At 39.6% G+C, this 24,747-nt stretch overlaps 1 protein-coding gene and 1 long non-coding RNA gene across 4 annotated transcripts in view; one reads left to right on the forward strand and one right to left on the reverse strand.

Moving 5' to 3' along the window:
• Window positions 1–11,315, reverse strand: part of PARP1 (poly(ADP-ribose) polymerase 1) — a 46,739-nt gene extending 35,424 nt beyond the window's left edge. The window contains exons 1-3 of one of the 3 annotated variants that reach the window (XM_074222823.1): window positions 11,101–11,315; window positions 3,369–3,537; window positions 1,490–1,608 (exon numbers count right to left, since the gene is read on the reverse strand). In XM_074222823.1, the coding sequence (XP_074078924.1) occupies window positions 1,490–1,608; window positions 3,369–3,537; window positions 11,101–11,220 (408 nt within the window). In that variant the 5' untranslated portion in view covers window positions 11,221–11,315. Of the gene's footprint in view, window positions 1–1,489; window positions 1,609–3,368; window positions 3,538–10,404; window positions 10,620–10,698; window positions 10,912–11,100 lie in introns of those variants that run through there. The other 2 variants (XM_074222826.1, XM_074222824.1) reach the window with 2 other exon arrangements.
• A 221-nt stretch (window positions 11,316–11,536) lies between these two features.
• On the forward strand, window positions 11,537–23,829 carry LOC141511186 (uncharacterized). Its single transcript, XR_012475283.1, has 3 exons — window positions 11,537–11,957; window positions 15,207–15,270; window positions 23,025–23,829. It is a non-coding gene; the product is annotated as an uncharacterized LOC141511186 (long non-coding RNA).
• The last annotated feature ends 918 nt before the right edge of the window (window positions 23,830–24,747 follow it).

The raw sequence follows: 24,747 nt of genomic DNA on the forward strand, positions 1-24,747 counted from the left end.
CATCCTACATTTACAATGAATGCACTTCCCTCATAAAAGACCTAGTAGGTTTAAATAATACAAACCACATTTTAAAAATAAGGAGATGGGGTGGCTAGGTGGCACAGTGGATGGAGCGCAGGCCCTGGAGTCAGGAGTACCTGAGTTCATATCTGGCCTCAGACATTTAATAATTACCTAGCTGTGTGGCCTTGGGCAAGCCACTTAACCCCCATTGTCTTGCAACCCCCCCCCCCACAACCTAAAAATAAGGAAACTCGGGCTTGCAAATTTAACAGTGATAGTTCACATATATATTGAGCACTTTGAAGATTTACAGAGCACTTTTTCTACAATTAATTTGATCCTCTGGTTAACTAAGTTTTCTACTATTATATGGCCAGGGAATAGGAAAACTATAACCCGAAGTTAATCAATTCTAAGTTCAGGTCTCTTTTAGATTCACTTAGACAAAATCTCAGGATGGAAAACAATATCATCATCATCGATATTTATGTGGTACTGTAAATGTTTTCAAAGCACATTATAAATATTACCTCATTTGATCTTCACAACCACCCTCAGAGGGAAATACTCTTATTATTCCCACTTAACAAGGAAATCGAAGCAGATAAAAGTGAAGTGGTGGGATTTGAATTCAGGTCCTTTGACTCTACCCCTGAGCCTCCCACTGCCCTTGTATTCCACTCCCCCATTCATAATCAAGACATTACATGTTTCACTCAGTGAGCTCCTTCTTGATGGTTTCAAGGAAAAAAAAAACCCTTAATCATTTCTTATTCTTCATGAATAAGCTAAATAAAACAGCCAAGGAAGCTGAGGGTCAAAGACATAAGTGACTTGCCACAAAGCACATTAGTACTAAGCAACAAAAATTAAGATTTGAACTCAGGTTGCTGGGATCAGAGGATCCTGGCCTGAAATGCCATGGATCCCTCTTTTGACAGACAGATTCTCCTCCCACCCACCCAACTATCCCCTAAATTCTCCTGCATCCTTACTGACCGTCCATAGGATGACGTTCAGCTGAAGACATTCTAGCTGCCCCATCATGAGGGAGGCCTGCTCCTCCCTCTGCTCAGCATCCAGCTGGATCTTCTAAAGCCCAATGTACCATCATTGGATCAGTTTGGGATGCAGGGCATCCTGAAACCAAGTCTGGAATCTACCCATCCAATTTCAATCACTGAGCACTCTCCCTCCACAGGCCTAGATGTCCAAGTCCTGGGAAGGGCATTAAACTTGTGAGTCAGTCAGAATATCTGACACTGACTAGCTGTCAATATTTTGGAGCCTCAGCGTCCTTACCTTAAAATGGGGACAAGAACAGCTGCCCTTATAGAGAGCTTAGAGTTTGACAAAGGCCTCTACATAAATCTTGTCTCTTTTGTCCCTCCCAACAACTGCACAAGGGAGGTTCTGTTGGGCTAATGGGGTCCATTCTGGCCAAATTACACCTCCCTCGCCACCTGGCTGCCACCACTCTTACCTTTTCTATTTTCTGCTGACAGCCCTTGCAAGCACTCCTATTGGATTTGGCATACTCGACTGCAAAGTTGATGAGGGTTTTTTCTCCCTTGCCACCTCCATCTTGACTCCCACCTTTGCCTAGGCAAAAAACACAGAACAATGCCCATCTTAACAGCTTCACAGAGAGAATGCTGGACTTCAACTTAGGAAGCCCTGAGTTCCAATTCTGCCTTAGAGACTTATAGTTGTGTTTAAGGTTCAAGAAGCTTCTAGAATAAGCGGACTTAGAAAAGTGGGTAGGGCTGTGAATCAGATGCATGGACAACTTCAAGAAGTCCTTCTTGACCAAAAAGTTGTGGGACCCTGCATTCTAGTGCTATTACTCCCGGACTGGATCCAGGAGAAAAAGGATACTTATGTACAAAAATATTTATGGTAGTTCTTTTTATTGTGACAAGAAACTAGAACTTGGAGGGAGGAAAAAAAAATACCTAGTAATGGAGAAGAGAGTAAAGTGTCCAAAAACATGGGAATAGCTAAACAAATTATAGGGTAACTTGACTTTGGAGTCAGAAAGATAGAGGAGGGGGCAGCTAGGTGGCGCAGTGGATAAAGCACCTTCCCTGGAGTCCCTGGGTTCAAATCCGATCTCAGACACTTAATAATTACCTAGCTGTGTGGCCTTGGGCAAGCCACTTAACCCCATCTGCCTTGCAAAAACCTAAAAGAGGAGTTTGAATCCTGCCATGGATACTTACTAGTTGTGAGACCCCTAAGCAAATCCTCTAACCCTTCTATGCCTCAGTTTCCTCACCTATAAAATGGGCATAATAATAGCCCCATCTCCCAGGATTGTTGTGAAAATAAAATGAGGTAGTTATTAATAAACTGTTATTAATTTTTACTATGGGAATGTAAAGGTGTGTTGCAAGAAATGATGAAAGAGAAACCTACAAAGATATGTATGAACTGATAAAAGTGAAATGAGCAGAAACAGAACTTATACTATAACACTGCAAAATGAACACTTTTGGAAGACATAATAACTCTGATCAAGGTACTAATCAACCAACTCCAGAGGACCAACAATGAAGAATCCTAACAGAGGGCTAATGGACTAACATGAATAACGAGACATATTCTTTTGGACACTGCCAATGCAAAAGTCCTATCTGACAGCAAAGGAGGAAAAAGAAGAAAATCTGTAAAAGTCACACCCAAGAAGGCAGAAAGTGATTTGAAACTAATTCATTGAGATGTCAAGTGTCCAATGCCTATCATTAAGCTCTGGGGATGCTGCTGGTCAAAACATAGTACACACATACCATTACAAACATTTACCTTAAGGCGAGGACCTTAAGTCATCAAGAAAAGGCCAAATTAAATACAATATCTTCAGTTGAAAAAAGGCAAGAAAACGGATAAATCATTTTAGAAAAGACTTCCTTGAGAAGCAATTAAAATGTAAAAAATTTTGGCACTTACAAAGATATAAGCTTCAATGGGAGGTAGGGGAGGAATTCACTCATGAGGGACAGTCCATTCCTCTTCTATGAAGGTGTTTCTGTTAACACCACTACTACCACTCTGGAGAGTAGTGACAAAGTAGAGTCCCAAGTGGTACCTCCAAGTCTCCTCAAATGACCCTTGTATCTAATTATCTATATACAGGATGCACCCCAGCAAGTTGTGCAAATTCCTTGAGGCAGACAGACATCATTTTACTTTTGCAGCACGTTATACCTATTAAGTGCCCACCCAGAGTCTCCTAAATTTTGATCCTCATGTTTTCCTGGTTCTAGCTACTCCACTTTCTCTTCAACAAAGAATCTAAGGCCAGAGTGGAAGCACCCAAGGAACCCTAGAGTGACAATAACAGCATTATCATTTCCACAGACCTCCTGTCAGTCCTCCGGCCTCAATGGTCTTCTTAATTTTCTGTTGGTCATCCCATCGCAGCTCCAAGAATCCATCTACTTCAAGCTCAGCCTGAGAAATGACGAGCCCACGTTTCCAGAAGCAGGCGTAGTGATGCCAGTTTGGGACCTTCCCGTCAAACATGGGTGACTAAGAAGAAAGCAGAATTACAAGAAGACAGATGCATGATTAACACAAGAATATGGATTTCATATAATGTCGAGATCAAGAGTTCTTAATGCCGTTTTGTGTCATGGACTCCATTGGCAGTATAAAAAAACTTAAGGATCCCTTAGAATGGTTTTAAAATGTGTAAAGTAAAATATAATCAGTTCTTCTAGGATACTTGTTTTTAAAGTGCAGCTATGTTCCAAATATATTCAGATGATAGATTAGAGAGTATTTTAAGTATAATACAGATTTTGCACTTGCCTGTGTGAAATTTCATAGGTGAAAACACAGAAAACTGTTCCACTTCCCAGTAAGTCAAAAGATACAACCTCGACATCTACTTCCACAAACTTCAGGTTTTTCCTCAGTCTCCTGCATGGTACCCCATGCAGGAGTTTCAGTAGCCTTCACTTTGTCTGTCTATACTCTAGAGAAACAGGAGTGTATGCCTAGCTACAAACCAAGACTGGAGACATTACTATTCTAGTATTTACGGATCTCTTAACTATTTGACTTGTGTAAAACTGTGATACCATTTTTTATTAGATTATCTTTTTTTTAAGGTATCACTGATATTTTTGAGTATTTACCCCCCCCATGAACTCCATGGTTTTTATTATGATTTTTAAGAATGCATCCATCATATTATAGCTCAACTGAGTACATATAAGATTATAAGGAAAATCAAATATATAGAGATAAATATAATCTCTCCTCACCATACAAGTTCACTAACTCTGAAATCTATTCAAAGATACCTTGCAATCTGGATTTCAGTTCTGCACTGAGTAGGGAGCATCTAAACACCTTAAGAAACTAAACAACATATTAAATATTCTGTACTTGCATTATTAAAATGGGAAAAAATTTTATATTCATTTTTTTCTCATAGAAGTAAGAAAGTTCCTTGAACCCCTAGTAAGAATTTTACTTCCTGAAGCTAATTTGAGAGCTGACCACTTCTCTCAGATTATTCAATCTGAACAACAATTCCTTTTTAATGCTGGTAACTAGAGAAGAGAAAAAGGTACTCATTTTAGAGACTTGTCATACTAACTCATATTAACATTGATCCTCGTAGCTATATGTGGAGACACTGATCAAAGATGTAAGGTTGGAAGCGAACTAAGAAGTTGTTTCAACCAACTCCACTATTTTAAAGGTAAGGAACCTAAGGTTACCCAGACACACTTAGGATTTGAATCCCAGATCTCTGGACCAGCACACTTTTCCATTACACTACGCTGATCTGATCCAGTGTATGCCATTCATATGTAACAGAACTCATTTGTAGTAGACTGGAAAATAAGCATTGGTTCACCCAGGGATTAAAAATGATAGCAAGCTCAGCCAGGTACCTACAAATGCTTTTGTAGTTAAGAATTCATAATGGAAGTTAAAGATGGCAAGCAAGGCAGGAAAACATGCTGGTCAGAAACAGCCATGTTAATTTTCTCAATATTTAGTAAATTTCTATCAAAGCTCAGGAAAAGAATGGGACACTAAAAAATGAGAGTTGTACACAAAGAGCAAGGAGTATTTAAAAATTAAGAGGAGGGGTGGCTAGGTGGCGCAGCAGATAGAGCACCAGCCTTGGAGTCAGGAGTACCTGAGTTCAAATCTGGCCTCAGATACTTAATAATTACCTAGCTGTATGGCCTTGGGCAAGCCACTTAACCCCATTGCCTTGTGAAAACCATAAATAAACAAACAAACAAATAAGTAAGTAAATTTAAGAGCAGGAATAAAACTAGCTCTAATTGATCATCATATTCAAATTCTAAATATAGTCTACAAAAAGAGCTTAGTCTCTGCCTATCCCTCATTCTACCCCTTTCAAATGTCTTCCTCTTTCACTCATATGGCCCCCACAGCATGGGTTTATATAACATTGAAAAACATGCTAGTACTGAATATAAACATGACCGAAGCAGCATTTAGTATTTGTAGAAGTACCCAGACTGAAGAGATTTTGGAAGATATTTAAAAATACACAAAACAGTTTATATAGTCTTAAGTTCATATCTAAAAATCTGGGGTTTGGACTAATTCTCTCACTAAGATGTGTGTAAAGAGAAAATCCATTCCTCTCTTCCAAACCCAAGTTTCTTCATCTCTAAAATGGAAATGTGGATGAACTAAATATTAAGAGCTGGAAGGGCCCTTAGAGGTCATGTAGGGTTAGAAGAGAAGTGGCATTTGAGATGAAAAATCTGTGATCTCAGAAGGTTAAGTGGTTTGCCTAAAGTCATGGTGGCAAACTAAGAAAGTCTGTGATTTTTCCAGAACTCAGTCAATGTCTCTAGTTTTCTCAATTTGAAAATGTTCAAACAAATTTTTTAAAATTTCATTTCCCATTAATTAAAACAAACTATTTTGTCTTGGAAAGACAAAAATGCTTCTAGTTTGATGTATTTACCATTACAAATTTAAAAGAGAAAAAGGAACCTTGAAGAAAAAGCAAGGAATCCCAAATTCACTTAAGATTTATAGGACAATGAACTTTTAAAGTTCTTCCACTGGCATCTCAACAGATATTTCAAGCTGAGGTATTTACAAGGGAATAGGGGGGAGAAAAGGAAAAAAGGAATGTATTGCTCTCAGTACAGGGTATTCCAAAAGTCTTTAGTGTAGTTCCTAAACTAGACTTTTGCACAAATGGATTTCTGAGCACATACATAGACAAGATGCAATTTCTAAAAATGGACTGATGCATTTACATGCAAATTTGTCACCTGATTTTGAGAAGACAATGGTCACAAAGATGCCTGCCCAATCTAAACTTCTGAGCTTAAGAACTCAAACATGAGCTTATTTTTCTGCTCTACTGCAATCACACAACCCTGTTTCTTTCAAAAGAAAGTCCCTAAAGAAGCTCCCACTATGAGTTTCTCGCACAAGTTCCTTCCTTGATCCCCAAACACCATTCTGAAAACTAATCTCATGCAAAACACTATGTATATGGTTCAGTGGCAAAGCAACCAAATGGAAACTTGGGGATGGTGAGTCTTAATTTAGGTCCTGGGGATGTCATCATGCAAATCATTTAAACTCTAACTGCCTCAGTTACCTCATGCACAATGGTAGATCACAATGCTGGTCCTGAACTCACTAAATATTTATTGACTGACTAAGTGGAACAGATCACTTAGTGGAAAGCCTGCCTTGTCACAATTACAGGAAGATTCAATAGACTGCAGCCATCTGGGGAACCAGAACCACTCAGCTTTTGTTTTCTAAATGGAGTACAGACCAGCAGAAGCAACTTCCTTGGTGAAATGAAAATTGCCCTCAATTAAAGCAAAGATTTAAGCAGGAAAATCAGACTTTAAATACAGTATATAAAGGGAAAACAAAAAAGAATGAAATTCAAAGAAGGCAATAAATGGATTCATTTTATCTTTTCCCACCCCAGACCTTGGATGAGAGAGATCTTAAATTGGTGATCCCTTCCCTACAGCCTTTAGGTAAAGATTGCAACCTCAGAATCAGGTGGCAGAAGGCCAGTTTCAGAACAAAGCTCCATACAAATGTAAAACAAGCCATCAGAGGCCGAGAGCTGAATGTGAAATGTTCTTTTCTTTAGACTTTAGACTCACAGACAGACCCAAATACCCAGGTCCAAAAAACTGAATTTTAAGTCTCCACAAAAGCATAGAGTAACACCCCCCCCCCCAAGTGTCTTTCCTACTCAGAGCAGACATTCCAATTAAAAAATACTTATCCCAAAGGCTTTCTGTGACCATTTTTAGAATGATTTCTTTTGCCAGTATTTCTTAAGCATTCATAATTTTCTAAATTTTGCACATGGAAAAGGGGGCAGCTTGACATTACAGTGGATAGAATATAGGGCCTGGAGTCAGGAAGACTCATCTTTCAGAGTTCAACTCTAATTACAAATACTCAGACCCAGGGCAAGTCACTTAATCCTATGTGTGGTCCACATTTTAAAATTAAGCTGGAGAAGGAAAGAGACCCCAAATAGGGCAACAAAATCAGCAATCCATATAGGCAATTCTAAATCTTAGGAAGAGTCACTGGTACAAAAGATTACAGACATTTAATAAATATGAGGTCCCTTACATAAGATAAATAACTTTGATTACTTGAAACTAAAGAGCTTTTGCACCAACTTTAATGAATTTAGGATAAGGGATGTCTTCAAATGGGAAGAAATCTTATTATCAAATTCTTGTGATTAGAATTTGGTATCCCAAGGTATATAGACTATTAATAAATATATTGACAGTCATTCTCTAATACATAAGAGGTCAAAGGATATGAACAAACAATTCTCAAAAGAAGAATTGCAAAATAATCCCAATCCAGATAAAAGAATATTTTATATAATAAAAGAAATACAAAGTAAAATAACCTCACATCCAAGAATTTGAAAAGATGACAAAAACAACATTAGTCAATGTCGGAGAGGTAGTGGATAGACAGGCACACTAACATTGTTGGTGGGGCAGTGAAACAGTAGGGTCATTTTGAAAAGCAATCTGGAATCATCCAAGTGGGTAAAATTAAAATGCTTTGTACTACTTAAATCAGAGACTCTGATACTGAGATTATACCACAAGGAAGCAATAAGAAAAAAAAAGTCCCCATATATACACCAAAATATTTGTAGTAGCGCTTTATGTGATAGCAAAGAATTGGAAACAGTGAATACCCATCAACTGGAGGAATATGGTAAACGAATATAATAAACTGTGGTACATGAATGTAATGGAATATAACCCTGCAGTTAAATGATAAATATGACTAACAAAAGAAGCACAGAAAAATACATGTGAATTGTTGCAGAGTGAAGAAAGTAGAGCCAAGAAAACAATATAAACCATAACTATGACTAGTAATAACTACACTCTAAAAACAATCAAAAGTGAAAATAACAAAGTGATAGTGATTAAAAGCATGTCTTGAAGAGATATGGAGGTGGAGATCTACAGCTGTTACACATCGCAAAAATTTTCTGACTGGCACCCGGGGAAGGATCGTCATTATCAGATCTAGGGTCAGAGGAATGCCTATGATCTTGGGCAAAGTTTTTAAGTTTTCTTATTTTAATTTCCTCAGCTGTAAAATGAGAGGGCTGGATAAGATGACCATTAAGATAGTCCTACAATGCATCAGATGGTACATGTAACTGAGTGAGCTTTACAGCATCCTGTAGTGGTTGGAGTACAAAGGAACTGAGAAGGCCAGGAAGTCAAATTCCTGACTCAAGAAATTTATTGGTTGTATGAATGTGAGCAAGTCACAACTTCTGTTGATCTCAGCTTTGTTATTTGTAAAATTAAAATGTTGAATTCCATAACCTCTATCAGCTCTTTGATTTTCCTATCTTTATACCTTCTAAAACTCTTCATCCCATTAACATTAATTTTCTGCCTGTTTCCTGGTTATTTTTTGTCCAGTATTCTTCAGAAAGATTTCCCACTTGTACATATTTCTTTTTTTAATATTAGTAGTACTAGGATTTCCTAGGATCATGGAAACTTAGCTCTAGAAAGGTCCTTAGAAACCATCTATTTAAAATTCACCATCTTTTTTTCCCAAGAGAACAAAACTGAGATCTAGAATTGGCTAAGGCCACAAAGGTAGTGACAGAATATAACCTGGAACAAGAATCTATTTGGCACTAATATTTCCTCTGAGGTTCTCTCCAGGTTTCATCAATGATTTCAAGGATTCTAGAAGTAGAATACGAAGGGACCCCAGAGACCTACCAGTTCAAGCCTTTCTTTTTTTCACACTTAAGTAGCTTGCTTTTGAGCCACACAGAGATGAGTTTGAATCCTGGTCTCCTAAATGAAACCAGAACTTTGCCTACAATACCATTAAAAGATTCCACCAAACAGTTTAATTAAGAGGCAAAGCTAAGACACATGAACCAATTAGCATACAGTGTTGTCTATTTTAGGTTCTAAGTGATGATGCATCATTTTCTAGAGTAAATGAATCAGGATTGGTGTTAGAAGATGGCTCCAAGGAAAAAGTAGAAAGGTTGGATTCAAATGGCTGGGCAAGAGATCAGAGAGAGAGAGAGAGAGAGAGAGAGAGAAAGCTCATGAGCACTAGGGTTAGGAGATGTACATTAATAGTTTGTTTAATTAGCATTCCAATCTCTCTCAGCACACTTTTGCAGTTGTGCTTCTTAGTCATCTTTTCAGTCTCGTCCTTGGAGACCCCCATTTTGGATTTTCTTGGCAAAGATACTTTAGTGATTTGCCATTTCCTTCTCCACTTGTTTCAGAGATAAGATAATAAAGGCAAACTGTGTTGAACAAGTGACTTGCCAGTGATACAGAGCTAGGGTTTTTTTTTTGCTGTTATTAAATATTTTATTTACTTTGAGTTTTACAAATTTTCCCTTGATCTTACTTCCCTCCCCAACTCCTCCCACAGAAAGCAATTTGTCATTTACTTTGCTTCCCCGTTGTACATTGGTCCAAACTGAGTGTGATGAGAGAGAAATCCTATCCTTAAAGAAGAGACAAGAAGTCTAAGAGATAACAAGATCAGACAATAAGATATCTGTTTTTTTCCCCCTAAATTAAAGGGAATCATCCTTGGACTTTGTTCAAACTCCACGGTTCTTTATCTGGATACGGATGATATTCTGCATCGCAGAAAGCCTCCAACTGTCCCTGATTATTGCACTGATGGAGGAGCAAGTCCATCAAGGTGGATCATGACCCCCATGTTGCTGCTAGGGTGCACAGTGTTTTTCTGGTTCTGCTCACCTCACTCAGCATCAGTTCATACAAATCCCTCCGGGCTTCCCTGAATTGCCCTCCCTCCTGGTTTCTGACACAACACTAGTGTTCCATGACATACATGTACCACGGCTCGCTAGGCCGTTCCCCAACTGAAGGACATTCACTTGATCTCCAGTTCTTCGCCACCACAAACAGGGCTGCCGCGAACATGTCAGAGCCTCAGCAACACGAACGTTCCCGGCAGCAGACCCCTCTGTCCGCTTCAACACTGCCCAGAGTTGGACGGGCAAAGCGAGCGTCCGGGGGCCCTGCGCGCGGGGAGATGCGGGCTGCAAGTAGGAGGCGCTGGCCCGGCCGCTTGCGAGCGCAGCAGCCACCGAGGCTCTCCTCCGGTCCGCCTCCTCCTTTTTACCTATTTTCACCGTTTCCCTAACGTGCGCGGGGCCTCATCCCTCAGCCCGCTGGCCACCCCAGGGCCCCGCTGCTTCCTTCTGGTCTCCGGGGCGCGGGGACCCGAGGGGCGCTTCACAAACCGCAGGATCCAGGCCACGCGGGGGCGGCCCCGGCGTAACGGCCCCGGCGGGCGGGGAGGCGGGTCCGGCCTGGCCTCGGGCCTGGCCCTGGAGTCGCTGCGGTTTGTCTTTTACAGGGTCTCGTTCAAGTTTAGGCGCCCCCCGCGGGCAGGGGGGCCCCAGCCTCGTTCCCGGCCCACCCAAGGGCACAAAGCCGCCCCTCCCCCCGGCCGCGGGGCAGCGCGCGAAACCCGGGGTGGGGGTGGGGGTGGGGCGGGGCGGCCGGCGGGGCCCGGCCCTACCTGCACCATGATGGCCAGGCGCAGCGAGTCCTTGGCGATGTTCTCGCCGCACTTCTTGCAGGAGGCGCGCCCGCTCTTGGCGTACTCGGCCCGGTAGGGCTTGTCCGCCGCCTCCGCCATCCCGCCGCCTCCGGTCTGCTCTCGGGCCGCGGGCAGCGCCGAGCCGCTAGTGCCCCCACGCCGCGTGCCGCCGCGCCTCCGCTCCCGCGCGCCCCGCGTCGCTCCCGCCCACCGAGGGGGCCCAGGCCGCGGCTCCGGGGACGAGCGCCGAGAGCGCCGCGCCGCGCCCGCCGCTGCGCTGCGCTCCGCGCCTCGGGGATAGACTGCTCACGTCTGCGCCGGCGCGGGAGGCGGCCCCTGCGGGGAGGGGGAGGCGGCCCCTGGGCGGGAGAGCCCCGGCCGGCCCGGCCCGGCCCGGGGCCAGGTGGAGAGCGGGCCGGGGAGCCGGGGTGCCCCACTCTTCTGCACCCGCCTTGGGGGCTGCTGGGCAGAGAAGGTGAAGTGGCTCTGCCCGATCACTGTCTCCCCATCGCCAGCCGCAGCCTGGTTCCTACGGCCTCTCAGACAGGACCAGAGTAAGGCGACAGGGGCATGGGCTGGGGATGCCCTCCTGCAGTCCGTGGGCGCATCTCCTGGGCCCTGCCCGGTTCATAAGCGTGCGCCATCCTGCCACGCCACGCCGGGCAGTCACAGGCATGTACAGCAACGAGGTCACCCCACGGCTCTGGAGACCTTGGGTTTGGTAGTCAGCCTCTTCCCTCCCTCTTTTTCTTTTGGAGCCTCTCGAAGGCTGAACCCTGGCAATCTGTGTGTGACCCTCATTATCTGTGTACCTCCCTGGAAAGTACACCACCAAGGTAAATGAGCTTATTCGCAGAATTCACAGCTTTTCCATTTGCTGTGACTGAGGGTGTAACAGAATGGGTTACCTGCTGCACAAACTTTTAATTTGGTCAGCTCGAATCTGTCCCACAATGGTATGCTCTCTCTCTCTTAAGTCTTTGAATGAGAAATTTTTTTTTTTGCAAGGCAAATGGAATTAAGTGGCCCGAGGCCACGCAGCTACTTAATTATTAAGTATCTGAGACCTGAGTTTGAACTCAGGTACTCCCGACTCCAGGGCTGGTGCTTTATCCACTGTGCCACCTAGCCACCCCTGAATGAGAATTTAATGATGAATATACTTATAATTCATGCTTGTATGAAGGAAAAACATCAGCAAAGATAAAGGAAAAGAAAGATAAGAGATAAAGAATAGAAAAGAATTACCCAACCTAGGAGGCTCCTACAAACCTGGAAATCTGATCCCTTCAGGGTCTCAATTGGGAAAGTCTCTTTAGCAGAGCATCCTCTCCAAAGGGATGGATTTCCAAAGCCCACTTTCCCAAGTAAAATCTTTATAGTGCTCACACAAAAGTTGCACAGGTCCAAGGGTTTACACCAGGGAGTTTCAATCAAAACACCCTCACATCCTGAGTACAATCACTTTCTCCAGATGTCTTGAGGTAAACATCCAGGGATGGGCCAAGGCCCAAAGGTGTGGACCCCAAAACATGTTTACTAGGAATGTTCTCCAGCACTCCCTGCCCCAGAACGTGCTAGTCACTTTGAACCATGATGGCTGATAGGGAAAATCTCAACTTAACCCTTCATGCTTCAGATGGTGTGGTGCTGGGTTGATGGAACACCAAGTGTTTTCCTTAGTGTTAATTGTTAGACCAAAATAAGCACAAGCAACAGAGAATCAATTCATAGATTGATGCATCTCAGCTTCAGAGGCTACATGGGAATGCAGTCTTCTTCAAACAGAAAAATATGCACCATTATTCCCTCCACTTTGGTCTTGACTTGTAACCTTTTCAAATTGAAGAATTTACCATCAATGCAGTAGCTGACCTTGATACCGTCTTCAGTGAAGGCATTTGATAATATGGCTGAAAACATCTTGCTAAAAAAACAAACATGGGAGCAAGGATACAGCCTTATTTCACTCCTTTGGTGACTGGGAAAGTTTGAGAGCACACCCACTATCTAGAACCCGGGCAAGCATGCTGACATGAACCTGACATACAGTACTGATGAACTTCTCCTGGCAACCAAATTTTGAGATAATTTTCCATAAACCTTTGTGACTAATAATATCAAAGGTCTTGGTCAGATCCACAGAATTGTACAGACTTCTGTTCTTCTGATATTTCTCCTGGAATTGTAGGGCAGCAAACACCACATTGACCATTCCTTGGGTTTTTTTTGAAGCTATGCTGCTTCTCAGGTAGATGACCTTCCAGGTGGAGGATTAGGCTATTAGGTTGCTGGCAAGAATCTTGCCAGCAGGGACTAAGAGAGAGCTCTGTGAATCCCTTTACCTTTATAGAGATGGACAAAGGAAGCATTCTTGAACTCCTAGGGATGACCTCTACTTGCCATATAACCGAGAAAATTTCAGTCAGCTTTTGTTTGAGCAATGGATCTCCCACTTCGTAAATCTCAGGGGAATAGAATTAGCACCAGGTGGTTGCCACATGAAAGGAACCCAATGAAATTCAAAACCTCTTCTTCAGTTGGAACTTGATTGACTTAAATATGAGGTAAATGGTACTGGTAGCAGTGGAGCAAAAAAGGAGTGGACAGCCTTCAGATATTTGTTATTGTTCAGCATTGCATGTGCTCATCTGCATCAGAACACTTGCAAATATTAAGGCTGTTTTGCTGAAAGTGATGGGGAAATAAAGAAGCTGCTAAATGAAAAATGAGAACTCCATAGGGTTAACCAGTAGGATAGTTCATCCTTTTCTAAGAAGGCAGCATTTAATTCTATCAAAAACAAAGTACAAGTGATGCTTAGAAACAGAATTCTTGGCTCAGTAAGAAGGCAGATGAAATTCAATTTTATGGTGATATGATGCTCTACTGATGGAGCCAGATTGATTAGTGATAAGAACATGATCCTGAAGAGATGGACTGAACACTTTCATACTGTTTTTTTAAGGTTTTTTTTTTTTTTTGTAAGGCAAATGAGGTTAAGAGGCTTGCCCAAGGCCACACGGCTAGGTAATTATCAAGTGTCTGAGGCAGGATTTGAACCCAGGTACTCCTGACTCCAGGGCTGGTGCTTTATCCACTGCGCCACCTAGCCGCCCCTTTCATACTGTTTTCAGCAGATTATCAATTAGTTCTGAAACCACTGACCCTTTAAATCCTATTCACCCAAGAGGGAAGACATCACCCTGTGATATCATTGGTCCTTTTCGAAAGGACATTCAGTTATTTAGATCAATCAGTAAACTTTTGTTGTTATATGTTGAGGTCTTATCCTTTCTGGACTGAAAGTTTCAAGAGGGCAAAACCCAAGTATTTATGTTTACTTTGTATGTTCCTGTCCCTGGCCGTGGGAATTGGTCTTATCTTGGTTACATAGACACATCATTCGAACTTCATAGCAACCTGCTCTCTACTAGAAGCCTTTCCAGATATCCTTTAATTAATTTAATCCCCAAATTGATTTAGCCCCATGTGGTTATCTCCAATTTCTCTGTATATATCTTGTTTGTATATAGCATATGCATTATTGTCTCCCCCATTAGACTGCTTTTTGCCATTGTTTTGTATCACACAGTAGGAATGTAATCATGGGGGAGAAGGAAGGAGAAAAAAAGGAAAAAATGTTTACATGGTCATTTTATATTTAAAAGGACTAGATTTACAGTTTCATGTGCAATCATCTTTTAAAAAATTCTATTTTATGGAAATTCTTGTTTCATTTCATAAATTAAAAATAAATGAAATTTTAAAAGAATAAAATAAATGAATTTTGACAAATAGTGAAATTATCTGAAAGTTGTGACTTGCCCACCCAGAATCACATATCTCGTGTCAAGGTGAGATTTGAATATAGGTTTTATTGATTCCAAATCTGTTATTTGATTCACTACATCGGGCTGTTAAAACCTTGATTGATTTTCGTAGAATCAGGATGCATTATCCCCCTGTTAATTTTTCTGTTGACAGTTTTTAACCAATTCTTTTCAATTCCTTTTGTGTAGTATGTAAGAATACTGAATGTGGAAGAAATAGAAAAATTGCATTCATTTTGTTTATTTTGGTAGTTCTGTATCTCTGAGATTAAAGATGAAGTGGAAGTATCAAGAAATTGACAATCTTTTTGGGAAGGTAAGATTTTTATAATGTGGGGGAAAATGTGGAAAGTGTCAAAAGAGAGAAACAAACTGCTCTGAGAAATTTGAAACAAGAGAGATCTTGTCCAGCTGGGATGAATTAGAAAAGCTTCATGGAAAAAGGTTCACCTAAGATGAGTCTTGAAGCAAGAGTCAGATGAGAATGGGGATGGGCATCAACCATGGCATCAGGAGGACTCAGACACTTACTATGTGATTCTGGACAAGTAACTTAACCTTGACGGACCCCAAATAAAAGAAAAGAAAAAAAAAGAGTGTGGGAGGGAGGCATATTGGTAACATGAATAAAGGTACAGAGATGCAAGAGGATAGGAGACAGTCAATAGTACCATATGACTAAACTGTAGAATATGCAAAGAAAGTAAAGTGAGATCATCTTTAAAATGTAGGTTACAGCTGTAGTGTAAGAGGGTGGGGGTGGAGCTTAACAAATTAAGATTATTTTCACTTTATTTTTCAGGCAGTGGGGAGCCACTAAGGATTTTTGATCTGATCATTAGCAAGATTTCATTTGCAATCATATAAAGTATGGATTAGAGGGGGGGAAGCAAGAAGCTATCTATTATTAACTCCAAGTAAGGGGAGGGTAAGGACCTAAACAAGGGAAGTTAGGATGCAGTGGAAAGGAGAGGGATGGCTTTCAAATGCATTGTGAATCAACAGTTTGCATAAGGGGAGAGCCCTTACTGACCCAGAGAATAGGGTTTTGCATTCCATCTCTGATACTTATTACTGGGAACTTTCCTGAACTCTGTTTCCCTCATCTGCTAAAAGGGGGAATTGAACTAGAAGATCCTGAGATTCTTTCTAGCTCTAAACCTGGGATCAAACCCCATTGTTTTATAGATGAGAAAATTGAGGATTTGCCTAGCTCCAGCATAATTGTGAAAGATAAAGGGGAGACAAGAGGCAAAGATGACAGATTCTTAGTTTCAGTGACTGAGTCCAAGGAGAGAAAGTTGATGGATTCAGTCTTGGACATCCTGAGTTTCTGATATGTCCAGGTGAAAATATGCTATAGACAGCTGTCCATATATGACATCTTAATAAATATTGTGATGAATGAAAGATGAAATGATTGAGAAAACAAAGGTTTAAGCTACTCAGCACAATTAATTTATTAAGTAGTGCATGCCAATTGCCTAATAAATTGAGTTCAGGCCCCTTTTGCAACTCAGGGATGGACCCTGAATACAAGGAGAATTTTTTTACATTAAAATTTTTATACATTAAAAACAATTAGTCAAATAAGACCAATTAATTAAAAGGAAACAATTAACTGGATATATTAGGTAATCTGATTTTTTTTTTTTTTAGTTTTTACAAGGCAATGGGATTAAATGATTTTCACACAGCTAGGTAATAATTATTAAATGTCTGAGGTTGGATCTGAACTCAGGTCCTCTTGACTCCAGGGCCAGTGCTCTAGCAACTGAGCCACCTTAGCTGCCTGGGTAATCAAATTTCTAATTGGAGGAAATATTCCGGATTTCCAAGTTGGGAAGAGAAAAGAACAGGTACCATTCCCTGAAATCAGAAAACGTGTTAGTATTTGATCAAAGGAATGTGGTTACAAGAACTGATTAATCAGTAGGAGACTAGTTTCAGTTTAGACACTTAGGCTGCTTGTGATGTAGAACTGTGAGAAAACTACTTGTATCAATCTTCAAATCTGATTGGATTTCTGGTCAGCATATCTGAGGTCCATGGTTAAGTGTCTCTAAGTAGCAGATAGAAGTATTCCAAATTCTCAAGCCATGCAAGGCTAGATTCAAACAATGCAATAAACTTTTTTTTCTCACAATTCCCAGAACAGAATAAAATTTTCTCACAAGACAGAAATTGAACTAGAATCATAATTGAACAGAAAGAGAACTAAGTTAGTTCCTGAATTGAATCACAAGATGGAGCCAGTGTGATTTCCTCAAATGCCACCACCATTTGCTCCAATCCCCTTAATTTCTTCAATATCAACATATGTAAATAGCTTTAAATGGAAAAAGAAGTGAAAAAGAGGAAACACTTTCAGAAGAGAGGAATTCAAGAAAGGATTCAGCAAAAACTCCTGGTCTCTGAAGTCAATATGCAAATGTTGTAATTGTTCAATTGTTTCAGTCATAAATGACTGTTTCTGAGCCCATTTTAGGTTATCTTGCCAAAGACGCTGGAGTGGTTTGCCATTTCTTTCTCCAGCTCGTTTTTACAGCAGAGGAAACAGGGGCAAAAAGGGTTGTGACTTGCCCAGGGTCACACAGCTATGAAGTGTCTGAGGCCAAATTTAAATTCAGGAGGATGAATGTTCCAGGCTCCACCTTGGGCATTTTATTCACTGTGCCACAAATGTTGTCCATACAAATATAGCAACACAGAATCAGAAAGGACTTAAAAGGTCATCTAGTCTAACCATTCCTGTGTTCTCAGTTTAGTACAAGCAGAGTAGCTAATATATTCTAATTGATTGCTGTCCATGCTTGAAACAAAATGTTGTGGTCAAGGTACAGTGTGGCTGACTAGCTGATCAGAGCAGTATGAGCTGGGAAAGCTGTACCATGCATCAGGAACAAATAATCCATGTAAACATTTGGAGTGGAGATATCTCTAAATTCGCACATCATAGGTTTCTAAAATGGCAAAATGATAAGGGTGATGTCTTTTGACTTGTGCATAAATTGGATTTAAGTTAGGCAGTTGTGGAAAGTCATCAACTTCACTCTCTCCCAGAGTCTTCAGAGTCCAATGGCAAGATGATTGGCAATGGTCCAGGAAGCAATGGATCTTGGCATCATCTATGTCTAACCAAGCTCTAAGTGCTTCCCAGTACCTGCTTCAGCTACCTTCATGGCCATTGGAACAAGTTGTTCTCATCTGCCCATTCCTTTGGGGAAAGTTTTCATGTGCTTGATGAATTTGAGGTCCCTCAGTTATCCTCAACCTGGCTTATCCCCTCTCCTGAAATGGCCACTTCTTAGAGTCACAGACCAGACAAGATGGGTGGCAGGTGGATACCAAAAGAGGAAAGCAGTTCTGAAAAGGGCTAATTTTCCCAGAACACCTAAATACCCCATATTCAACTACTCTTCTGATAAGTTATATATATATATATATATATATATATATATACACACACATAAAAGATAAAGAGCCATTCCTCAGTTTATAAATGGCTAAAAGATAGGAATAGTTACCCAAAGAATAACTGAAAACTATTAATAATAATAATAGAAAAGATTATTTTAAATACTGTCAGGTGTAACAGACATTGAAAAGGCTCTGAAGTTTCACCCCAAATCCAACAGACTGGGAAAAAAGGCAAAACATTTTAGAAGAAAGCAAAATACAGTGGAAAGAGCCTTGGTCCCAAATGTGTTTTTCAAAATTTTTATCAATAATTTGGAGTAAGGTATGGATAGTTTGCTTATCAATTTTTAATATTTTATTCATGGATTTGTTTTTACATAGATCTTTCCAGAGAGTCATCTCCTTCCCTCCCAGTGAGACTTCCATAGTAGAAAAATAGGTAGATCATACTATTTGATATTGTATCTTATTCAACAGTATATACATATATGTATTCTATTCCCAGAGTCTTTCTTACCCAAACCTCCCTAACAAAATGAGGGCATCTTTCCCCATCTCTTCTCCAGGGTCAAAATTGCTTATTATAATTATTCAATGTCAGAGAGATGGAATTTACTGTAATTATTTACATTTCTGAAGCAGATTTATCAAGATTCCTTTTAACTCTAAATATATGATGTATGAACCTCTATCTTAATTGTCCTTTATTCTGCCTCAGTTCGTGCATCTTCTAATGTTTTTCTGAATTCCCCAAATTTGGCATACAATATAGTATGATATAATATAGTATAATATGATGTAGAATAATATAATAATATTCCATTACCTGTACCACAGTTTAGCCATTCCCCATATGATAGGCACCCACTTTATTTCCAGTTTTTTGCTACCACAAAAAGTGTTTGTATTTTGGTATATATGGAACCTTTTATTCTGTCTTTGACCAACTTGGAATATATACCCAGTAGTTAGATCTCAAGGCCAAAGGGTTTGAGCTCTTTAGTGACTTTTCTCTCATAATTTTAAATAATTTTTCAAAAATGGTTATATCATTTTACAGCCCATCAGCAGTACATTTGGGTGTCTCTCTTTCCCCAACTCCTCCAACACTATTTCTAGCTCCCAGATTTCTGGATATGAGATGAAATCTAAGTATTGTTTTATTTTATATTTCTGTTCATTATTATTGAGTTGGAGACATTTTTATATGATTATATTGGTTAATAATTCCTCTTTTGAAAATTTTTTGTTGATAGACTTGGACCACTTATCTAACTAGAAAATTTATTCAAGTTGCAGATGAGGCAAAAGTAGGAGAGTTAGCCAACATATAGATTGACAAAATAGGGTAGGATGGTCATAATTGCCTGTTCATCTTGTGGGTCAACAGTCTTGTTTATCTTGAAATGGTTTGTGTTTCTCATATATATTGTAATGTGACTGCTTTTCTGGAATGAGCTGAGATGGTGAATGAATGTATTAAAACAAGAATTTTGCAAAATGGTTGACCAATAGGCTCTCTTGATGAACTCTTTCTCAAGGGGAAAGTTACTTTGGGTTGGGTCATGCATGCATGTAGGCCTATATATGTTAGTATTTCATCAACCTCTCTCATTTATGATGAACGTATTTTCTGGCCTACCATTTTTAAATATTCTGTTTTCTTTATAAATTGGAGGGGAATAGTTTTCATTTAATCATATGTCTTGATTTTGGTCCTGTGCTCATCTGAAAAGTAGGGTGGCATAACAGAAGATACCAGATTTAAAAAGTGATACTGTAGATGTGATATGGTAATGGTAGAATCCAGTGGTGTTATCTCCTTCTTTATTTTGCTTATCAGTTTTTTTAAGTTTTATTGACGGTTCTTGTTTTTACATATGTCTTTGGCAGTTACACTTCTTCTAATGTCACCCTATACAATAAAGTTCATCAGTTTTCTTGCCCAGACTTTATAGTTAAAAAATCCATTCCAAATTCCTTCTTGGGGTGTCATTTCTCTCTGTGGGATTCACCAGAAGTGTCTACCTACAAGTTGGCAGGTTTGAAACACCTCAGCAGGCCCTATACCACCTCTTCCATACACAGCCCAGAAAGACTGGCAAATCCACTGCTCTCAACAGACTCTCACTATCTGCCAAGAAGCATCTCTTCTTTCTGGCCTAGAGCCTGATTTCTTTAAACTGACCAACCTGTGGATGCTAAAAGTAGACCTTATTGATATAGTCCTTATTAAAGGTTTACTCCCATATGCCATGCTCTGAAATAAAATAAATTAGAAAAAATAGAAAATGAAAAGCCAAGTCCAAAATTAATCTAGCCCAAGAGGGGCTTGGTGAATGGGTTGTTGAGATAGGGCTTTCCATATTAAGGAGACAAGGTATTTACCAAATCATCAATTTTATCTTCCAGGGAGATAAGAATCTAAAATACAGCTAAACTGAGATAAGCTGTAGCCTAATTTATTGAAAAATAATCAGAGTAATAACAAAACTAGATACTTATGGAATCTAGAAAACACTAACATTTGTTAACACTCAAGGGGAAGTGCTATGGCTGACTCTTTGGAGTTAATAGAACAGAGTGTGCCAGATTCAGAGTCAGAGAGTATAAATGATACCTTTGCTATGTTTTACCTATATGAGCTTTCAGTAAGTCATGTAACTCTTTGAGACTCAGTTCCCTAGCTGTAATATGAGTGGGTAGGATGGATTAGGTGACCACTGAGGACCATTTACACTTTAAGTCTTTGATTCTGTCTCCCCATGGAAGAGATGACAGCATCCAACTATTTTAATATGACATAGATAGACTTTATGTGATGTATCTATCCTATTCCATTGATCAATTTGTTAGTTATTTGGGGGGGGGGGGGAAGAAGTAGAGATAAGTGATTTATCTAGAGTGTCTTAGGGCAAATTTGAACCTAAATCCTCCTGACTCTAGGGTTAATGTTCTTTCCACTGTGCCACCCAGCTGCCCCCTATATTTTTTTAACTAGTACAATATTGATCTGAGAATTTCTGCTTTGTTTGAAATCTGCTAATCCCATTTTCTGCCTACTTTTTTTTTTCATTTTCCTTAAGTCTATGTCAAATGGGGGTTAGTTACAGGAATTTGGACTCTAGAGAAGAAGAGGGAGAAAGGAGAGATAGAGGGGAAATGGTAGCTGTCTTCAGATATTTGAAGGATTTCACATGAACTATCACTATTTGTCTCCAAAGGGTAGAACTAGGAGCCATTGGTAGAAGTTGCTATTTTTGGGAAGGAACACAACTATGATACTATGGAAGGAGCATTGGATTTGGGCTCAAAACCCTAGGAGTTCACTATTTTCTGTGTAACCTTAAAAGTTGTTTGTCTTAATAATTGTTATTAACAATTACTGTTTTGGGCGGCTAGGTGGCGTAGTGGATAAAGCACTGGCCTTGGGGTCAGGAGTACCTGGGTTCAAATCCGATCTCAGACACTTAATAATTACCTAGCTGTGTGGCCTTGGGCAAGCCACTTAACCCCATTTGCCTTACAAAAAAAAAACACCTAAAAAAAATTACTGTTTTATATGTGTTATATAAATATATTAGGGATATTATATCATTGTATAATAATAACTTAGAACTTTTCTCATGGTTTTGTACATTTTACTTTGCAACAGTTAATCCAAATCTACTGAGGCTTTTCTGAATCTTTCCTTTCATTATTATGTGTTCCATCATATTTCTCTGCTATAACTTATTTAATTTTTCCTTCAGGAAAACATTTTCTGATAATCAGAGCTGTCTCAAAGCAGAATAGAATATGGTGGACCTCCTTCCTTCAAGTTGAGGCAGAGGACCACTTGTTGGATATGTTACAGTGAGGGTTCCTTTGGTGTTTGGATGTACTCTTCCAATTCTTAAATTCTGATTCTGTGACTAGATGATTACTGAAATTTCTTCTGGCTCTCAACCTATGATCCATAGAGCAGTTCCTTCTGAACAAATTATCCATACAGTAAATAAACACAATGTTATTTTAAAATTCAAGGCCAACTTAAAGACACCCACAACTGTCTCAGAAAATTATGTTCCTTTCTAAGCCCACACATTTGCATTGGATACTGATTTATCTGTCAAGATAAAAGGTTTTGTTGCAATGAAATGGAACCATTTGGAAATAAAGACTGTTAGATCATAATGTGACATTCAGGGATAGTATTGCTTTGAGAAACCAAGTGGAATCAAAATGAGCCTCGTTTCTTGTTCCCTACTTTTAGTTTTTATATTTTCTACCTTGTCAAGTTATTGAAGCATTGAATTGTTATTTCTGGTCAGGACCTGGGAGATCATTCATCCATTCCCCTTGTTGTTGCCGTAACTGAGTGTATCCTTTTTAATGTCTTTGTTCCTTTTTAAATACATATAAAGAGGAGAGGGAAGAAAATGAAGTCACAGATAGTTCACCATGTCCAGAGGGAAATAGACTCACACAACCTCAGCTCTATTATTGCCCTGCTGAGAATCTCTTTGTTTATGAAACTGTCACTTTGGCAATAGTTATATAATGCTAATCAGCATGGAAATTGCATAACCACGCTCACACAGAAGCATTTTTCAATTGTTTTGATTTATTTCTTCAATAGCTTTCCCTCTTTTTTTACTCCTTTACTAGAATTCTATTGTTCTCCACTGGATAGAGTCAAAGGAGAGTGGCCAGAATGGTGAAAAGCCTTGAGTTCATGTCATTTGAATGTTGGTTTAAGGAACTGGATATATTGGAGAAAACAAACTGGAGGTGAGTGTGAGTGACAGTATGGGGAAGGAGTAAAGAAATGACAACTGTTTCAAGTATTTGAAGGGTTGTCATTTTGTTTGACTCCAGGGAGCACAAATTGAGCCATGGGTAGATGTTGAAAAGAGGTTAATTTAGATTTGGGGAGGAATATAATCATATAGCAATTTGGAAAAAGTACTTGATTTGGAGCCAGCAGACCTAATTCTACTATGTACTACTCTCTATGTGACTTTGGTAAAATCCCTTCTTTCAGCGCCTCAGTTTCCTTATTTATAAAATGAGAATTAGACTAGAACTTTGAGCTCTAACATGAATGCTACCTTGTGTGAATTGGTTTAAATACTGATTTGTCTTAGACTGACCAGATTTTTTTTGGTTGACATATTATAATGCAGGTTTGTATAAAGTTTACAAAGTACTCCTTATTGTCTCTGCTGATTTTTGCAACAGCCTTGTGAGACTGGTTGTATAAGTCTTATCAATCGAATTTTAGAGATAAGGAGATTGAAACTTGGAGAGGTTATTTGATTTGGTATCAAAGGCAGATATATAGGAGTTCCAGCTGAAGACTGATTCACCATTCTGTTTACTCTCCTCTGGACTCTTTCTGTCAATTGGACTGGAACTGATCAAACAGACTCACCTTTGGATCCCAAAAGATTTCATTATGGGCTTAAAAAATATGCACAGAAATATAAATACATATATTACAGGTGACACATCTTGATGCTCATGTGGCATTGTAAAGCTATTGATTAATGCATCAAAAATGAGCTATGTAGTAATACAGGAATACCATTCATGTCATTACAAAACCTATAACATGACATTGCAAAATTCACATGTTGAAAAGATCCCATATATGTGACATTATAAGGTCAATGTTCTTGCATACAAGCCTACTGGGTTACTTTCAACAACAGAAGCCCAAGTAGCAGTTAATGAACCAAGAAACTGGTCATTGATGCCAACTCTTAATATTTGAGTTAAAGAATAATAATATTTATAGATTTAGCACAGGCTGCTCCCTTTTTTGTGCTTCTGTCCCCATCACTATGGAAGCAAAAGGGTATTTCAAAGAACTCTTGTCCATTTAATAGGCCCTCAGAATTAATCATTTGGTGTTTGACATTCTGGAGGTGAGCTTTCTGTGTCAACAAAACAGGCATAAAATATATCCCTGATCAATATTTAAAGCCTTTTCAACTTGGTAGAACTTGCTGGGAGCTTGTAGTCTATTTACATAGCTAGGAGAAACTAGGAACATCACCTGGCCATAAAGAGACACAAGATTAGGACTTTATTGGAGGACTACAAAAATGAATATACATAATATAATTAGAAAATAAATCAATCTGGAGAGTAATTTGGAACTATGCCCAAAAGGCAATAAAACTGTATACCCTTTGATCCAACAACACCACTACTAGGTTTGTATACCCAAGTGATCATAAAAAAAGGGAAAATCCCACATGTACAAAAATATTTATGGCAGGTCTTTCTGTAGTGACAAAGAATTGAAAATTGAAGGAATGCCCATCATTTGGGATTGTTAAACAAATTATGGTCCATGAATGTAATGGAGTATTATTATTCTGCA

Source organism: Macrotis lagotis, chromosome 2 (genome assembly GCF_037893015.1).
Source record: "Macrotis lagotis isolate mMagLag1 chromosome 2, bilby.v1.9.chrom.fasta, whole genome shotgun sequence".
In the NCBI taxonomy this organism is placed as follows: Eukaryota; Metazoa; Chordata; class Mammalia; order Peramelemorphia; family Peramelidae; genus Macrotis; species Macrotis lagotis.